This window comes from Orcinus orca, chromosome 17, assembly GCF_937001465.1.
Source record: "Orcinus orca chromosome 17, mOrcOrc1.1, whole genome shotgun sequence".
NCBI lineage: Eukaryota > Metazoa > Chordata > Mammalia > Artiodactyla > Delphinidae > Orcinus > Orcinus orca.
The window spans coordinates 58,549,546-58,569,610 of NC_064575.1; the positions used below are offsets into that span (position 1 = coordinate 58,549,546).

Here is a 20,065-nt window from a genome sequence, read left to right on the forward strand (position 1 = left end):
TCGGCCTTGCCCCGCATCTCACGCGCTCCCACGCCTTCCTCGCGCTCAAAAACCCACTCACCTCCTTTACGGAGAGAAACTCAAGCAACGGAAAGACTAGATGCCGATCCAAAAAGTGCGCGATGCGAGTAGTCAAGTCGTACTCCGCCATCTTGCCAAGGAAAAGAGAAGTGTGCGGTCGCTAAAACTTTATTGATAGCGCCGACAAACGAACGGACAAGACCCTTACTGCGCATGTGCAGTGGTTAAACCAGCCAAAGGAAAGGGGCGGGGTTCAGCCTCGAGAGCTCAGGGAACAATAGCGCATGCGCGAGGTTCTCCCTCCCTTCCTCCTTCCCGGCAACTCTGGGACGGGGTGGATGGGCGGGCAAAATTCCTTTTGTTTGCAAGTTTGTAGGTGTCCCGCAATCCGTTCCGTTAACAAATACTGAAAACTCAGAATTGATTGCTGAGGCAATGTCATTTGTATTGGAGATGCGGCAAAGGACAAGATAATGAGGCCCCTGCTCTCCAGAAAATTAAGTACAAGGAATAGCTGAGCTTTTATTTGGTGTATAGTAATCGTTTTGTAAGCATTTGTTAAATTAAGATGGGATGGTCTTCTAGACAAAAAACAGTGAAATAATTTAAGATTATAGTAAAAGCCATAACTTGGTGTCAGGGGGGCAGGGAGGTGAGGGACGCGGTGCCAGTTTGGGGCTTTTCAATTAGGGTGTTTAGATAAAACTCAGGGTTACAATTTAGTCGAGGTTGTGGTAAGAGAAGCAGGTGACCAAAATTAGAGCCTGGGTGGAAACATGCCTGGTGGAAGCACAGCAAAGACAAAGTCCATGAGACAGGAAAGGGCTTGGTGTCCTTCAAAAACTGAGTATCCTACCAGACTGGAGAGTGAGGTTACAGACATGGAGAAGGGCCAGGTCTCCATTAAGGTAGGGAATGTGAGTATTTTATTCTAAGTACTCTTGTCTCCTTGTCGTCTTTCAGACCTCTGCATTTTGGAGTGCCTTTGGAGTGTCTTGGACCTTTTCACTCTCTAGGCCAATGCCCTAAGTGATGTCATTCAACCTAAGGGCTTTAAATGCAATCCACACATTGACAACTCCCAAATTAGAGCCCCAGCACAAACTATTAGTTAACAGCTAATAGTCCACATATTAGTTAACAGCTAATACTCCATATATCCAACATCTCAACATTAACGTGTCCAAAAGCAAATTCCCCATGTAGCTCGTCAAAACCTGCTCCTTTTACACTCTTCTCCACCTCAGTGAATGCCCACTCCATCTGTCCAGTTGTTCAGACCCAAAACCTTGGAGTCGTCCTTGACTTTTCTCTTTCTCTTATACTCTACATTGACTTCACCAACAAATCCTCTGGTTCTACCTTTAAAGCATGTCCTGATCAATCAGTTCACAGCACCTACAAAGTTAATCCCTACTCCAAAACACCATTATCACTTGCTTTGGTTTTTGAAATAGTCTTTTCACGAATCACCTTGCTTCCCCTCTTTTCCTCCTGTGGTTTATTCTCCATATATAAGCCAGAGTGACTTTTAAAAGTCAGATTATGCTCAAAACCCTGCAGGCCTTGTAATCTCACTCAGAGAAAAACATATGTCTCAAAATAGCCTAAAAAGCCCTGCACCATCTGGACCCGTTACCTCTCTTACCTCATCTTCTCTATCTCCTCCTCTTGCTCATTCTACCACAGCCCTAAGGAACCACTCTGTAGATTTTCCCATTCAGGACTTTCAAATGAATGGAATAACATGATATATGGCCTTTAGGGTCTGACTTTTTTCACTTTACTTAATGTTTTCAAGGTTCATCCAAGTTGTAGCATGTATCAGTACTTCATTCCTTTTTAGGTCTGATTAATATTCCATTATATGGACATACCACATATTATTTACCCATCCATCCACTGATGGACATTTGGTTTTTTTCTACTTTCTGGCTACTATGAATAATGCTGCTATAAACATTCGTGTACACATGTTTATGTGGACATATGTTTTCAGTTCTCTTACATATATATTCAGAGGTGGAATTGCTGTGTTATACGGTAACTCTACGTTTAATTATTTGAGGAACCATCAGAGTATACTATAAGTTTGTACGATGTTACCACTGGAAGAAACTGAGTAAAGGGTACACGGGATCTTCATGTATTATTTCTTACAACTGCATGTGAATCCACAATCAGAATAAAAGTCTAATTAAAAAAAACAGTGACTCCTAGACTTTGGGCTTAAAAAACTGGATACCTACTGGTGACAGTAAAAGGTGGGTGGGGGAATGGCAAAGGAATATGTATGAGTGCTAAAATCAGAAATTCTGTTTCAGACAGAATAACATTCCTATTAGCTACCCAAGTGATGCTGTCTAGTATGCAAATGGAGATACTGGGCTTCCCTGGTGGCACAGTGGTTGAGAGTCCGCCTGCTGATGCAGGGGACACGGGTTCGTGCCCCGGTCCGGGAAGATCCCACATGCCACGGAGCAGCTAGGCCCGTGAGCCATGGCCGCTGAGCCTGCGCGTCCGGAGCCTGTGCTCCGCAACGGGAGAGGCCACAACAGTGAGAGGCCCGCGTACCACAAAAAAAAAAAAAAAAAAAAATGGAGATACTATTCTGGATCAGTTGATATAGTTGTTAATCACTTACCATCCGTGTAACCTTGTACTAGCTGTTTTCAAGGATTTGGGAGTATGATATGATCTCTGCCATAGTGTCATTACAGTATTGTTGGGAAAGCAAGGCTGAATTTCCATGAAGCAAAGAATAAGTGGTGGTATAGGCTGCTGTATTGTAGGGGATAGTCTTTGTAGCCTCTAAGAGGTGATAGCTGTAATATGAAGTTTCCTGTAAGCCCAGAGACCAAAGCTGTAATAGAATATAGACAGGAAAAGAGGAAGTTAAAGAGAGAAAAAGCAGGAACTGAGGCTTCCAGCAGAAGTGAGCCGCAGCAGAGGAACGAAGGAAGCAGGTAGAAGTACGGAAACTTGCCAAAAAGGAACAGAGAGCATCTTTGAGAAGCAGTGAGAAATAAGATGCAATTCAATTTGATTAACATTTTGAACTTTTAATATGCCAGGTACTAAGCTAGGTGTTAATGGGACTATATAATCCGTAAGAGCTAGTCTCTGGCCCAGGAGCTTTCAATCTAATAGGTAGCAATTATTTGTTCATTCATTCAATATAAATTGAACACCTGCAATATGCTAAGCACTGGTCTAGGTCCTGGGAATATAGCAGTAAAGAAAACAAATTGCCTTCTCTAAAGAAGCTTATATTCAAGTTGGGGGAGACAGATAAAAACATATTAACAAATACATAATTTGTCCAGTGGTGATAAGTGCTATGAAGAACAATAGGCAGGGTGAGAATGATGGGAAAAAGTTGCTAATTTATATAAAGTGGTCAGAGAAGGCGTCTCTAATAAAGTAGAATTTGAAAAGAGATATGAAGGAAGTGAGGGTGCCTGTGGCTGCCTAGAGGAGAAAAAGCCAGGTGAAGGAACATTAAGTATCAATGTATGGAACTGATTGAGCAAGGGGAAGTGTGGAAGAAGATGAGTTCAGAGAGGGAGTGGTGGGACAGATGACATAATGCTTTGTAGGCCACAGTAAAGACTTTGGGTTGCATTCTGAAGGAGGTGGGAAGGTACTGGAGGGTTTTGAGCAGAGAAGGCATATAATCAGTGTTTATGCTTTTAAAAAAGGCCACTTTGAGGGTTTGGAAGGGGGTGGGGGAAGAAGCTCATTCACAGAGAGACCAGTTAAGGGACTATTGAAATAACTCAAGCAAGAGATGATGGTGGCTTAGATCAGCATTGGTGGCTTAGGTAGCATTGAAAGAGTTATGGACAGTAGTGAAATTCTGAATATATTCCAAATGCATAGCTAGCAAAATTTGTGCATTAGATGCATTAGATGAGAAGGAGAAGGGGCCAAGATGACTCTAAGGTCTAGAAGAAATGAGAGGCCCTTTGCTAAGATGAGGAAGGGTGTGATAGATGCATGTTTAGAGGAGAGAAATCAAGAGTTAAGTTTTGGACATATTATGTTTGGGATGCCTATTAGACACCTAAGTTGAAATACTGATTAAGCAGTGGTACATATGAATCTGGAATTCAGGAGAAAGGTAAGAGCTGGAGACAGAAGACTAGATCTTGTCAACCTCCTGATGAAATTTAGAACCATGGCACTGGATGAGATCAGACTGTGAGTATGTTGGGAAAAGAGATGAGGAGGGCTAAATCTTAGGCACTTCAACTTGTAGAGGTTGGGATAATTCAGATCAAGTAAAGACACCAGAGAAAGACTGGCCAGGAAGTGGAGGAGGAATGTGGAGGAACAAGAGATAGTGGTGTTCCAGGCACCAAAGAAGGAGATTGGTCCAAGCACCAAGGAGCAATTAACTGTGTCAAATGGTATGGTTTGTTCAAGATGACAACTGAATACAGTAAGTCCCCTCCATAGGGACGAGTTCCATTCCGAAAGCACGTTCATAAGTCCAATTTGTTTGTAAGTCCAACAAAGTTAGCCTAGGTACCCACCTAACACAATCAGCTATATAGCACTGTACTCTAATAGCTTTCACACAAATAATACATAAAAAGCAAACAGACGCAAAAAATAAAGAAAACATTTTTAATCTTATAGTACGGTACCTTGAAAAGTACAGTAGTACAGTACAATAGGTGGCATACAGGGGCTGGCATCGAGTGAACAGGCAAGAAGAGTTACCAACTGGAGGAGGGAGAGGAGGTGGGAGATGGTAGAGCTGAAGGATCCTCAGCAATAGGAGACGGAGGGCAAGCTGCAATTTCACTCATGGCTGACGCTGATGGCACAGGTTCTGGTTCCTTTCTGGATTTAATTCTATCTACCCTCTTAAAAAAAGCGATCCAGTGACGTCTGAGTAATAGCTCTTTTTTTCTCATCTTAGATGACACGGTAGCACTGGATTGCACTCTGAACAGCTGCTGCAACCTTCCTTCATGTACCATTCTACACGGTCCTGTGCCTCAAAAACTAATAGTGCCTCCTCAAATAAAGAAAATCCTCTTGCCACTTCCTGCGTCATGAATTTCTTCAGTTCTTCAGTTACTTCTTCTTCCTCTTGTCTCTCTTTGTCCTTTCTCTGGGCCTCCAATTCCTGGTGCTTCTTAGCAGTACCAGCTACATCACCGCCGCTTTTACACTTGCTTCCAGACATCCTGGGCTTGAAATAAAGATACTGTACTACTGTACTCTATATAGTACTGTACAGTAAAGTACACAAAAGCACAAGCACGTGTAGAGGATGCATGTGACAATGTACACCAGACATGTGAACTAACTTATGTGATTGGACATTTGAATGCACATTCACATCTTTGAAAGCTTGCAACTTGAAGGTTTATACGTAGGGCACTTACTGTGTTGCTCTTTGACTTTCTAAGATATGCAGGTTATTGATGACTTTGATAAAAGCAATTTCAGTGAGTGGTGGATGAAAGTCTGTTTGATGTGAGCTCAAAAGATGGGAGGAGAGAAAGTGAAACACCATATATAAACAGATCTTTTGAGGAATTTTACTAGAAAGGGAAGCAGTAAAATGGAACGATAGATGTTGGGTCTAGGGAGCATGTTTTAAAAGATGTGTGTATGCTGATAGACATGCTATAGTACTTACATAAATAGCTATCATGGAAGGATAGAGTATTATGACAAGCTGTAGGGAATATGAGAAGAGCATGTGGTCCTAGGCAACTGGCTCCAAACGGAGATTGATTCTCCATGAGGGTAGAGAAAATGGAGAAAGCTTGGTGGATTGGATGTCTTTTGTATTGGAACTGCTGACTTTTAAAACAGATGTGGGAGAGAGCATTACAGGTGGTTCAGGAACGATTTGAACAGTAGAGAGACACAAAAACAGAAGAATATAAGAAATATCTGGGAAAGACAACTTGGGAAGTTGACTGAAGATTGAAGACTATAGAAGAGGATATGCCAGAAAACACAAGACCAGGGCCAAACAGTAGAAAGCTTATGTGAGGAATTTGAAATTCATCTGAAGTCATGAGGAGCCTTAAAATATTTTTGAGTGTGAGAGTGTTTCAGGAAGGTAGTTCTGACTGTCGTGTGGACAGTGAATTGGTTAGGTGAAATGCAGCCAGGCTGTGGAAGATCTTCAAAACCAGACTGGGAAACTTGGATTTGACCAGATAGGCAATGGGAGCCGCTCATTAAGTTCTTAAATAGAAAAAGACATGAAGACAGTGGTGTTTTGTCCTTTACAATTAAACTGGAAGTGATTTACAAGAAGGATTAAAGTGGTGACAGATTGGAAACTCTGCTGATTTGCCTGGCTTTTCCCCTGGAATTTTCCTTGCTGGTTTGTGAAAATATCTTATTTCTTTTTAAAAGAGAGATTTAGCCCCAAATATGGAAAATCTGACTTTCTTGCTTTAGTCTCTTCCTAGTGTTTTAGTTAAAAAGAGATATTACAGAAGAAAGACAGGCAAGGCCTCACCTGGTAGGATCTAGGTGGTATCAGGTGAAGACTTTCTCATACATTCATCAGATATTGATGCAACACTTTTCATTTGCTGATCACCATGTCAGGCTCTGGGGAAACAAAGAAAGGAAACCAATCCTAGCCTAAAAGGAATTTACAGTTTAGTGGAGGTGACAAGCATGTAAAATATAAAATAATCATAGCACCATGTGAGAGAGTCTATGCACAGAGTGTCCAGAGGAGGAAGTGATTTGCTGCCAGAGAAAGCTGGAGTTTCATGGGGAAGGTAACACTGGACTACCTCTACCTGAATAGATGTTTAACTGACTAAGAAAAGGGAAAAGGGGCTTCCCTGGTGGCGCAGTGGTTGAGAGTCCGCCTGCCGATGCAGGGGACACGGGTTCGTGCCCTGGTCTGGGAAGTTCCCACATGCCACGGAGCGGCTGGGCCCGTGAGCCATGGCCACTGAGCCTACGCGTCTGGAGCCTGTGCTCTGCAACGGGAGAGGCCACAACAGTGAGAGGCCCGCGTACCACAAAAAAAAAAAAAGGGAAAAGAATGTTTTAGGCAGAGGGAAGAGCAGGCACACAGACTTGACCTTGAGTAAAAGCATAGTGTGATCAGAGACATTGAGAAGGTCTTTATGCCTAGAGGGTAGCATGTGTGATGGCAAGTGGCAGGACATGAGTCTGAGTTGAGGGGTCAGGGCTGAATTGTCAAGGGCTCTGTGAACTATGCTGAGGAGTTTAGATTCTATCCTGCAGGCCCTTTCTCCTGGTAACTCTTTTATCATCTGTCTTTGACACACCTTCCTCTGTCTTTCTAGTTCAGGCTCTGATCATCCCTCACACAGACGGACTATTGCAATAGTCATCCAAAGGGTCTCCCTGTCCCTAGCCCTGCACCCATATAGCCTGTCCTCTGCCCTGCTGTCCTGGTGACCTAAATGTACATCTAACGTTGTTATGAACTGAATCGTGCCCCCCTCTCCTGAAATTCATATGTTGAAGCCCTAGCCTCCAGTACCTTAGAATGAAACTGTATTTGTCGATAGGGTCTTTAAAGAGGTAATTAAGTTAAAATGAGGTCATTGTGGTGAGCCCTAATCCAATAGACTGTGTCCTAATAACAAGAGATTAGGATAGAAACATGTACAGACGAAAGACCTTGTGAAGACACAGGGAAAAGATAGCCATCTACAAGCCAAGGAGAGAAGCCTTAGAAGAAACAACCCTGCCAACATATTGATCTTGAACTTCTAGCCTCCAGAATTGAGACAAAAAAATTTCTGTTGTTTAAGCCACCTAATCTGTGGTACTTTATTTTGGCAGCCCTAGCAAATTAATACACTCTGCACTTCTAATTTCATATAGTGTAACATAAAAACATCTTAGCACACTGTAGGATGTTCTTTAGAACTTTATCTCTCCAGAGCTGTACACCCCTTCCATGCTAACTTCTGCTCGAATAAGCCATCAAGTTTTTTTGCTTCTCTACATTAAAAAGTGAGAAATAGCCCCCAAAAGCAACCTAATTCTACACCTTAAGGAACTAGAAACTGAGCTCAAAATTAGCAGAAGAAAGGAAATAATAAAGATTAGAGCAGAAATAAATAGAGAATAGAAAAACAATAGAAAAGGTTAACCAAACTGAGAGTTGGTTCTCTGAAAAGATAAACAAAATTGACAAACACTTAGCTAGAATAACCAAGGGAAAAAGAGAAGTTCCATATCAACAAAATTATAATTGAAAAAAGAGACATTACAACTGATACCACAGAAATACAAAGGATCATAAGAGGCTACTATGAATGACTATATGCCAACAAATTGGACAACCTAGAACAGATGAAAAATTCTCATAAATATACAACTTACCAAGGGAGAAATAGAAAATCTGATAGACCAATTACTAGTAAAGATATTAAAACCATAATCAAAAAACTCACACAGGGGCTTCCCTGGTGGCGCAGGGGTTAAGAATCCACCTGCCAATGCAGGGGACACAGGTTTGAGTCCTGGTGCAGGAAGATCCCACATGCCGTGGAGCAACTAAGCCCGTGCACCACAACTACTGAGCCTGCGCTCTAGAGCCCACAAGCTACAACTACTGAAGCCCACGTGCCTAGAGCCCGTGCTCCACAACAAGAGAAGCCACCGCAATGGGAAGCCTGTACACCGCAACGAAGAGTAGCCCCCACTCGCCACAACTAGAGAAAGCCCGTGCACAGCAACAAAGACCCAACGCAGCCAAAAATAAATAAATTTATTTTAAAAAAAATCTGCAACAAAGAAAATCCCAGGACCAGATGGCTTCACTGGTGAATTTTAACAAAAATTTAATAAGAAATTAACATCAAACCTTCTCAAACGCTAACAAAAAATGAAGGGGAGGGCACTCTCAAACTCATTTTATGAGATCAGCATTATCCTGATACCAAAACTGCAAGGGACACCACTAGAAAAGAAAACCACAGGCCAATATCCCTGATGAATGTAGATGCAAAAATTCTCAATAAAATACTAGCAAACCAAACTTAGCCACACATTAAAAGAGCCATTCACCATGATCAAGTGGGATTAATCCATGGGATGCAAGGATGGTTCAGCATATGCAACTCAGTTAATGTGTGACATTACGTTAATAGAATTAAAGGAAAGAATGATATGATCATCTAAATAGATGCAGGAAAAGCATTTGGCAAATTCAACATCCATTCATGATAAACACTTTTTAACAAGTTAGGCATAGAAAGAACATATCTTAACATAATAAAGGCCATGTATGATAAGCCCATAGCTCAATGGCAAAAGGTTGAAAGCTTTTCCTCTAAGATCAGGAATAAGACAAGGGTGCCCACTTTTACCACGCCTGTTCAACATAGTAGTGGAAGTCCTAGCTAGAGCAATTGGGCAAGAAAAAGAAATAAAAGGTATAAGAATTGGAAAGGAAGAAGTAAAATTGTCTCTATACGCAGATGACAGTGATTTTATAGACAGAAAATCCTAAAGACTCAATCAAAAGACTGTTAGATTTTATCAATGAGTCCAGTAAAGTTGCAGGATACAAAATTAACACACAAAAATTAGTAGTGTTTCTATACACTAATAATGTAATTTCTGAAAAAGAAATAAAGAAATTGATCCCATTTACAATAGCATAAAAGATAATAAAATACTTAGGAATAAATTTAGTGAAGATGTGAAAGATCTCTACTCCGAAAACTACAAGACATTGACGAAAGAAATTGAAGAAGACACAAATAAATGTAAAAGCATACTGTGTTTATGGATTGAAAGAATTAATATTGTTAAGACAACAATACTACCAAAAGGCATCTATAGATTCAGTGCAATCCCTGTCAAGATTCCAATGCTATGTTTTACAGAAGTAGAAAAAAACACTTCTGAAATTTATACGGAGTCACAAGTTTATGATTTCTTCGCTTGCTCTCTAGCAGGTCCTTCAGACTAAAATGCCCTTTTGCCCTCTCCCACCCTGTTGACCACCTCTTCACTTTTTTTTAAAAATATATTTATTTTTATTTATTTATTTTTGGCTGCACTGGGTCTTCGTTGCTGTATGCAGGCTTTCTCTAGTTATGACGAGCGGGGGTTGCTCAGCAGTTGTGGCACAGGGGCTTAGCTGCTACGCAGCATATGGGATCTTCCCGGGCCAGGGCTCGAACCTGTGTCCCCTGCATTGGCAGGCAAATTTGTAACCACTGCGCCACCAGGGAAGTCCCAACCTCTTCACTTTTTAAGACTTGGATTAAGCATCATCTTCTTTATTCTGTGTCTCCCATTAGCAGAGCATATCTGAAGCAATCCCTCCAGCCTCTCACTACCAGTAACAAACTTTTATCACAGAGTCTATAACATTTTAGCCCACTTTTTTTTTTTTTCGGTACGCAGGCCTCTCACCGTTGTGGTCTCTCCCGTTGTGGAGCACAGGTTCTGGATGTGCAGGCCCAGCGGCCATGGCTCACAGGCCCAGCCGCCCTGCGGCATGTGGGATCTTCCTGGACCGGGGCACGAACCCGCGTCCCCTGCATCGGCAGGCGGACTCTCAACCACTGTGCCACCAGGGAAGCCCTCTTTTATTATTTTTTAATGTTTGTTTCCCCCTATTAGGCTGTAAACATCTTGAGTGTAAGGACTATGAATATCTGTCTTTGTAGTCCTAGTTCCTGTCTCAGTACCTGACATATACCAAGTACTCAACAAATGCTATGGAAATGAATAAATGTGCATAGAGCCTGGATATCCAGACCTACATGTTCTTGAAAGAAATTCTTTCATATTTTGTTTTTGTTTTTTGGCCGCACCATGCAGTATGTGGGATATTAGTTCCCCGACCAGGGATCGAACCCATGACCCCTGCAGTGGAAGCATGGAGTCTTAACTATTGGACTGCTAGGGAAGTCCCTCATCCATATCTTGGAATAGCCTAATGAATACCTGTCACTACTGTAGTGGACACTTTCAGAATGCTCCTGCCTTCTGATTCAATAGCTCTCTTAGATATTTCTAAATAACACTAAATAATATTATATTTAATCCAATTACCCTTTTTACGTACTGCATGCAGATGCCTATTGCAGTATGCCTTCTTTAACTATATTTCCCACTCATTTATTCAACACACATTTATTCAGTCCCTATTCTAGCCAGACACAGTGCTAGATTCTGAGAGTGAGAAAATAACTAAAATGCTGTTCCTACATGAAGGAACTCATGATTAGGCAGAAGGGACAGATACCTAAACTAACAATTTATATTTCAGTGTGGTAAGTGCAATGATAGAGGTGTGCACGGGATATTAATGTAGTGCTTTAATTAGATTGAAAGCATGGACACATCGTACAGCTAGGTGTTTTCAGTCTTTCTTTCCAAAATAATTATTGCTTCTGGGAGTGTGTATCTTCAGAAGCTGACTTTTCCCTGACCTTATTCCCTTGCTCTGGGGGACCTTATTGGAACTCTTTATGTACTGATTCCACCTAATTCCTGTGTGAGAATTTCCAGAAGCCTCAGTCCTGCTGTCATCCTCATTAAAGAATCACACAGAGAGAAGGTGCCTTTGGAGGACTTAAATCTCCTTCTTTCTTCACTTACCACCTCATATAAAGCTAGGATTGACAGCTAAATCTACTTCACTTGGAGACGTTGTAATATGTGAAGTGAAGGATATCGGGCAAAGGGAAACATCACTGCTCTTTCTCATCTGTCCCTGATGCTAGCACCTGGAATGCGGCTACCCCATTATTTGGGGGAAGGTAGCAATTCCCAGTAGTTGGAAGTATCTCAGAGGAATCTGAAAGAGTTGTGATGAATCTTAAGAGCTGACAAGCTAAATAAACCACTAGCCACTTCAGAACATAATTAAAATACCTATGTATCTGTTCAAATACTTCTAATTCTGTGTGTCTTTTATAGCATATTCTGTGCCTGTGTTATCTGTCTTTAAAAATTCCTGCAGTCCAAATAAATGTTCACTGCCTGGTTACCAGACTAACATGGTTACTGACAGGAAAACGGTGACACTGAAATGCAGTACAGGCTTCTAATCATGACAATTATTATTTGAATACATTCTCTTGTGTGATAACAGCCAGCTTCAATTATCTGGCCAGACATCTTATTTAGCATTTATTTGAAAAATTTGACATGAACAATATGGGCTCTTTAAGAAAGTAATTTTTAAAAATATTTTCCCCAGTACTTTGTTATGTATCTCAAGCCAATGTTGGGATCTACCGGCTATGAGGGAATTAAGCTAGTAATGCATGCAAGTCAAGTTACTTCTGATATAGCCAAAAACTTAAAAGTAAATATTAAGATGATGTAGGGAGCCAGGAAGAATTTTCAGCCTAAAACCCAAACAGGTAAACAGGGTTTTCCAGGGACACCAGAGGCCCAAGACCGAAGAGTTAACCAGGAAGAACAGTAACCTTGTTCGTGCTTGTGGTATCCCCTTTGCCATGTTGTATTTTCTTATCTGTTTGCATGTCTGTTCCTTCTACTACACTGTAGGTTCTCAAGGTCAGGAATGAGGCATATTTATGTACCTCTATATCCATGTACCTTTTGGAGGAAATGAAGTCACGGGCAAGAAGGCCTGTAGGTCGTCCCAAAGGGGAATAACAACTGGGATTCATATGAAAGCACTTAAATATCTTAATATTATTCAACTAACCAGATGATTTAAGACTAGGATGTGGTTAGAGTGATCTTCCCTGACTTTCTTATTTAGAATAGCTTCCCCCAACATTACCTCACTTTGTTAATTTCCCTCCCATTGCTTATCACAACCTATAATGATCTTGTTTACATGTTGACTGGTTTACATCTTTCTCAGCTCATGGTAATTCCATGAAGGCAGGAACCTAATCTTTGGTCTTGTTCATTACTGCCCAATAACTATTTGTTACTTGACAACTATTTGCTGAATGAAGTTTTGAATGAATTAATATGTCTGATTTAGGCCAAAAGAATATGTTTGTATTCTGAAAATTTCTTACATGATAGGAAAAGCTTGCTTACATACCAGGATACAGTGGGCACAGGGGGAAGTACAACTATTGAAAAAGGAAAGAACATGAAAAATGCCTTAAGTCCTGGTAATTGATCTCTGAAAGGGAGGTCTCCCCTTTTTTATTCTCCTAAGTGGCAATAGGAAATTAACTCAGTGCCATGGAGGAAGGGAAGTGGGTTAGTGGTATTCCTATCTTTGAAGACTCCTCTGAGTCCTGGAGATTGGGAATAAGGGAGTTGTCACAGGAGTTAAGAACCACTTATTTAACAAAGGTATTCTATACTTGCCATGTGACAAGAGCTGAGGGGGCCCACGAGATACAAAGATGCCCAGGAGGAAGACTGTGAAGCAGCAACAGGTAAAAAGCAGAGCTCCCAGTCTGTAGATGCTGGAAAAGATGTGTGTACTAGATTCACTGTTTTTATCTCTTCATTTCTTTTATATTTTTAAAATAATTTCTCTTATTTTTTTCTTTTTTGGCTACATGTGGCTTTCAGGATCTTAGTTCCTGGACCAGGGATTGAACCTGGGCCACTGCAGTGGAAGTGCCAAGTCCTAACCACTGGACCACCAGGGAATTCCCTAATGTCTCTTTTAAAATGAAAAACTTTCCCTTGGCACTTTCTATTTCTTTTAAGGCATTCATTAATCTAATTCTTTTTAATTAATAAATTAATTAGTCTAATTCTTCACTGAGGTCTGTCACCTCAACGCTGAGCTTTTCTAATCCTGATTCATGATGTTCTTTCACATCTTGAATCATTTTCTTAATGTGTTTTATGTTTGTTTTGAAATGGTAGGTTACAGTTTTGAGCTCTTTTGTGGGCACATCTTCCTGGCCTGCTTTCCTTGTCTGTAAGGATGTTAGTTTGCTCCTTATTTTTTCTTATAATAAATTCTGTATGGGATTTCCCCTGGATATTTTCCTCATGCTCATTTCTATGGGAAATTGGGGGGCGGGTTGTGGGGTTTTTTTGTTTTTCGGTGTCTTTTTTTTTTTCCCCCTTGAACTTTTACAGTGAGGCTGGTGGAGAAAATGTTTTCTGACTCTAGCATGCTCCCTCTTCTGTTGCTTTTGTGTAGCAGTCAAAACCTTGGTGGCTTTCTCTCTGGAGTTCCCTGGCCCTGTTTCCTGCCCCCTGAAACTTCCTTTACTTTGTCCTGGTTGTTCAGGTGCTGCTGAGATTTATTCTACTCTCAGCGGCTTCTCCTTCTTCAGTGTTGGGCCGTGTCTCACATCGGAGCACCGATGAGTCACAGGGTGGCCCAGCTGCTCCGACCCCTGCAGTCCTGCGGACTCGAGCGCCGCCGGGGCGGGAGCCGACAAAGCGCTCCCTCCCTCGCCGGCTGCGCATTGCCCGCTGCTGAGCCAAGCGCTCCTGGCGGCTCCTGGCGGCCAAGGGCACCTGCCCGCACCTGCTTCGCAGCCGTCGCCCGCTAGCTTCCTTCCTCCCATACAGGCCCTGAGAATCTGACTGTTGGGGGTTTGGCCGCACCCACGTGTATTTTGGGGTCCCCTAGCTTTGTGGTATATGTTGCCCAGGCGTTTGGGCTTCGCCATGTATTTGCTCTGTTTATGTAGTGGTTGTGGTTTGCTTATTTTTCCTTTCTGTTTTGTAGAAATTCAGAGATTTAAAACCTGGGCTTCTGCCATCTCTCCCAAGTACCCGTCAACTGCATTTAAAGCTGGGAGAAACCTGGGACTAAGCGGATAAGACTTCACACAGGCCCTTTGAATTAAAGGGTAATCTTAAATATTTATCAAATGTGATGTCCCCTCTTTACCCCTATCACCACTTCCCATACATGTAGCAGCTTCTTTCTTTCCTAGGCAGCTTTGCTGTGTTCAGCTTTGCCTTCACCCTCCATGCTTGGTCTGCGTAATCTCCCTAACGTAGAAATACACACTCCTCTTTCCTACCCAATAAATCCTAAACTCCTGAGAAGGGCAAGCGAGACAGTCCATAACCGGGGCCTTTCTCTCTCTTTAGTCTGACCTCCTGTTGCACAACTTTCAAACCCTGCGTATTAATGCTACTGGACTGCTTGTGATTACTCACGTCCACACTGTTTCAAGACTCAGTGCTTTTGTGCATCTTATTGCTTCTGCCTGGAATGCCTTTTCCACCTTTCACCTTATGACTGATTCTTATTCAAGTTTCCAGCATTAACTGCACCCCTCTGGGATCTCAAAGCATCTTTTAGTTCTTGTCATTTACCAGGTAAGATCTATATAATCTAAGTGTTTCCTCCACTTCGCAGTAAACTAGGGACCATATCTTACTTACCTTTGTGACCTGCATCATGTATAGTGCCTTGGACATAGATAATATTAACATTTTCACTGTGTTTTGCTTCTATCTGTCCTTTCTGAGTCATTTTATCTGCCCTTAGTACTTCAGGTATGCTCTGTATCATTTACTGCCATGGTACATTAAAAGAAAAAAATATCAAATTTCTCTCGCTAGATCAGTACGTCTTCTGAGCTCCGGATCATTTATTCAACTGCTTGGGTAACATCTGCACTTGTGGGTTTTAAATAGTACATTTAAAACAGTGAATCTAGTACACACATCTTTTCCAGGAGTCCAAATCAAGATCCAGTTCCCCACTAGTGTTCCCTTTCTTGATTAATGGCACCTTGTTGATCATGCCAGAAAATAGGAATCATGATGACTCATTCTGTTTTCTAAACTCCCTAAGCAACACGTCTTATTGATTCCATCTTCCAAGCCCATCTCAGATCCATCCTTTTCTTAACCACTCTCACTGTACCACTTGAAGCCATTTAAAATAGATTACTAACTATACTCCTCTATCCACTCTTGACTTTCCCTAATCTGTTTTATATATAACAGACAAAATTACTCTTTGAAAATGAAAATCTAATCATATTGCTTACAACCAATCAGTGGCTTTTCATTGCTCTTAGCACGAAGTCTGAAAATCCTTACATTGGCCTCTAAGTTCCTGTTCTTCCTTTTGCTCACTGGCTTCCTTTAAACTCCTCAAATTCCGTCATCTCCTTCCTATTGCCCAGTTATTCTTTTTCCTCTGCCTGGATGCTCCTCTCCATCCTCCTTCCCCCTTACCAGGCCAAACACATACTTTGGCTTTAATACAGTAAACATTTCTCTGCTGTTCTTTATAGTTCAATTACTTATGTATGCATCCCTAAACAACATAGTTTACTTTTGCTTGTTTTTGAACTTCAAGTAAATAAAATCAAATTCTATGAATCATTTTATGACTTGTTTTATTTTTTGGTCACGCTGCGCAGCTTGTGGGATCTTAGTTCCCTGATCAGGGATTGAACCCTGGGCCCTCGGCAGTGAGAGAGTGGAGTCCTAAGAACTGGACCGCCAGGGAATTCCCAGGACTTGTATTTTATATTCAACATCATGTTTGAAGGATTCATCTATAATGCTGAGTGTATAGTTTGTTTATTTTCATTGTTCTATATTTTCCATATATTCTATTCTACAATATAATGTTCTAGAGTCAATGAACTTTAGGTTGTTTTCAGATTGAGGCTGTAATGAATGATGAGGCTATGAACCTCATTGAACATATATCCTGGTCTACCTGTGCACCCATTTCATGGGGGTATATACTTATGACCTTTGGCAATTAATGACAAATTGTTTTGTAAAATGAGCATCAAGATTACACCTACACCAGGAGTATATGAGAGTTGTTGCTACACATTCTTGCTGACACTTTTTAACTCATGCCAATCTGATGGAAGTACATTTTGCATATAATCTTTATAATAAATCTATGCTTTATAAAATAATAATATGTCAGTATGTGGTCCTTTGTTTCCAGATAGGGCCTTAGCAATACCTCCAACCCCACATACCCTTCTGCAACATGATTTTGGAGCTCTTCCAGTAAAAGGTGGAGTCTTTTTCTCTTCCCCCCAAATCTGGGCTGACGCCATGACTTGCTTTGGCTTCTAGCTCTAGGTCTTAAGAACCCTGACATTTCCACTTTTATTCTCATGGGATACAGCTGTGATATAAACAAGCTCAGATTAGACTACTGAATAACGAGAGACTATGTAGAAAGAGGTCAAGCCAGCTCCCACCTATTCCAACTACCCCCAGCTAAGGTCCCAGACACATGAGTGAAGCCATTTTAGACATTCCAGCCTCAGTCAAGCTTTCAGCTGAATGCAGCTGCATGCGTGAACCCAGTCAATACTATGTATTGAAAAATGATTGTTAATAAATAGTTGTTATATTAAGCCACTAAGTTGTGGAGATTTTGTTATACAGCAATAGGTAACTGAATCACAATATATATCAAAAGCCTTAAAAATGCTTATACCCTCCATATCAATTTCTTTAACAATCTATCTTAAAGAAATATTTTAAAATGAAGTTTTAAAATGTGTACAAAAATGTTCATCATAGTGTTCTTTACATTTTTTAAAGTGGAAACAACTTCTATGTTTAAAATTTTAAATACAGAGTAGTAAAATAAATTATGATGCTTTCATAAGACAGAACATTCTACAGACAAAACTACATTGAAAGGGTTTTTAAGGACATTGGAAAATGCTGAAGAAAAATTGGGTGGTAATGGCAGGAACAATATATATTAATACATATATATATATATTCTTGTTAAAAAAAACTGTACATAGAAAAACACTGGAATAAATAAATCAATATATTAACAATGGTTTGGTTGTCTTGATTTAAGTTTTCCCATTCTTTGAAAGTTTTCTACAGAAAGGATATATTACTAGGATATATTCACTAGGGACTTAAAATTTTTCATTTTGCCATGGACTAGGAGAAACTTCATATGGAAGATGCTGCCTCAAAAAAAGAAAAAATCACACTAAAACTTAGAATTACACAAGGACACCAAATGTCCTATGTATGTTGGTAGAAAACCACCTAGATTTCCTAATAAAATTATCTTTAAAGCTGAGAGTAATGGAACTTTTAGAGTCATAAGTCAAGTTAGGCCTCCTTTGAGGGCAAAGTTTCTCCAAGTGGAGGTGTTTATTTAATATTCAGTCTCAGGGACCCTATCCCAGACGTATTATTATTGAATCTCTGGGAATGTAGTCTAGGAATCTACATTTTAAACTACATACTAAGGGAGAGATTTATACACCTAAAATTGAAGGAAACGTGATCTTTTAAGTGTTCTCTATCTTGATCTGGCTGGTGGATCATGGCTGTAACATGTAACAATTCATCAAGGTATACACTTAACTTTTCTACTTCATATTAAGTTATATCTTAGTAAAAAGTAAAAAGGAACAAAAAATACTAGGAATTCCATATTGCTTTAGCATAATAAGTAAATCTAATATTTAGTAAATTTTAGTTAGCACCAGTAGTCATAATTTATATATTTCCATTGTTCTCAGGCAGATTATTTTGCATTTTTGTTAGAAAACTAAGCACTGGTCATTTTAGAAACAATCTTTTACATATTTCTGGTTAAAATAGTTTTATTTTTCAATGGAAAAATAATTCTAGTTTATAGCCAAATCTATTTGTTTGAAAAACAAGCCATCATTTTGTTTTCTTTGAGATAGATAAGTCATTATCTATCAAATTTTTAGATTTTAAAAATTTTGTATTTCTTTAGAAAGTTGATGTTTCAAGTAAATTGTACCTTTAAACCCCTGTAGTTTTTGTTTTTTGAATATGAAAGAGTGAAAACATCTGTATGAAAGAGGGAGGAAGAAAAGAAGGAATAGAGGGAGGGAGGAAAAGAAAGAAAAGGGAAGGGAAGGGAAGGGAGAGAGAGAGAAGGAAAATGGAAGAAACCAGTGCTCTTAAAACAAAATATTCCTGCCGATCTTCTCAACGTAAATCGCCTCAAAGAGCTTAAGACATTTCACACGTTTTCATTGTTAGTTACACCTCTATTTATTGATTCCCAACTAGACCAGCCTTCTTAACTGCATAATAGGTTATTGTAACACTTTATAGTTGAACATATTTTATAGTTGTTTCTACTGATGTGTATTTGCAAGCTTTATTATCATTATTTAGAATATATGACTATTTCTGTGTTGGAAAGAGAGGAGCAGGGACTCACTGTAAGAGGCAGAGTATATTTAAGAATTTGTGGCCTCTCATTTTGATGCCTGATTTATCACACACCTTCACAATTTTACTAGTGTCAGAAGGAGGCCTGTTTTCTCTTGGAATGCTACATTCTTTGCGGATGAAGTGTTCAGAGTCTTTAACACTGTACTGGAGTGTCTCTTGAGTATTTAGCATCTGGATAGGGCCATCATCACAGTAATGAGAGACAGAGCAGGCCAGAACTGACTCTGTCCAGAGGAAAAGCAGGATCAACACCAAATCTACCATGGCTTTTCCCAGCGTTGCAAAAATACTGGGTCAGGAAGACATCCATATGGAATACCTCTGCAGTCTCGCATTTAAATTGTGTTATTGTCACCCAGCCTACAAACAGGAAATTACTCTAATAGTTAATAATATAACTATAAAAATTTAAAGGATTATAGACCATAATTTTCATAACAACAGTTACAGGCTGTTATTGTAGACTCTGTTATTTTCATTCGCATATAACAGTATCTTTCTTTTTGTCAATGACAGTGCTAAAAATATTAGAAAGGTTTTTGAAATATAATAAATAATCCATGTTTGCCCAGAAATTATTACCTTAGTGTTACCAAGAGACAAACTTGTAAACTAGATGGACCATCTGACTTATTTTGTATTCATAAAAAAACCTTCTATTGCTTTTATTATGAAAATATGTAATAAAAAGATTTAAAAACTCAGATAAGGGACTTCCCTGGTGGTGCAGCGCTTAAAAATCCACCTGCCAATGCAGGGGACACAGGTTCGATCCCTGGTCAGGGAAGATCCCACGTGCTGTGGAGCAACTAAGCCCGTGCGCCACAACTACTGAAGCCCGTGTGCCTAGAGCCTGTGCTCCGCAACAAGAGAAGCCACCTCAATGAGAAGCCTGAGCACCACAATGAAGAGCAGCCCCCACTCGCTGCAGCTAGAG

General features: G+C 40.2%; 1 protein-coding gene across 1 annotated transcript in view; it reads right to left on the reverse strand.

The window, feature by feature from the left end:
• The window catches only part of EIF3E (eukaryotic translation initiation factor 3 subunit E), a 53,450-nt gene extending 53,209 nt beyond the window's left edge, over nucleotides 1-241 (reverse strand). The window contains exon 1 of the mRNA XM_004282938.2: nucleotides 62-241. Coding sequence (XP_004282986.1) covers nucleotides 62-151 — 90 coding nt within the window. The 5' untranslated portion in view covers nucleotides 152-241. The remainder of the gene's footprint in view (nucleotides 1-61) is intronic.
• Between the last annotated feature and the right edge of the window lie 19,824 nt (nucleotides 242-20,065).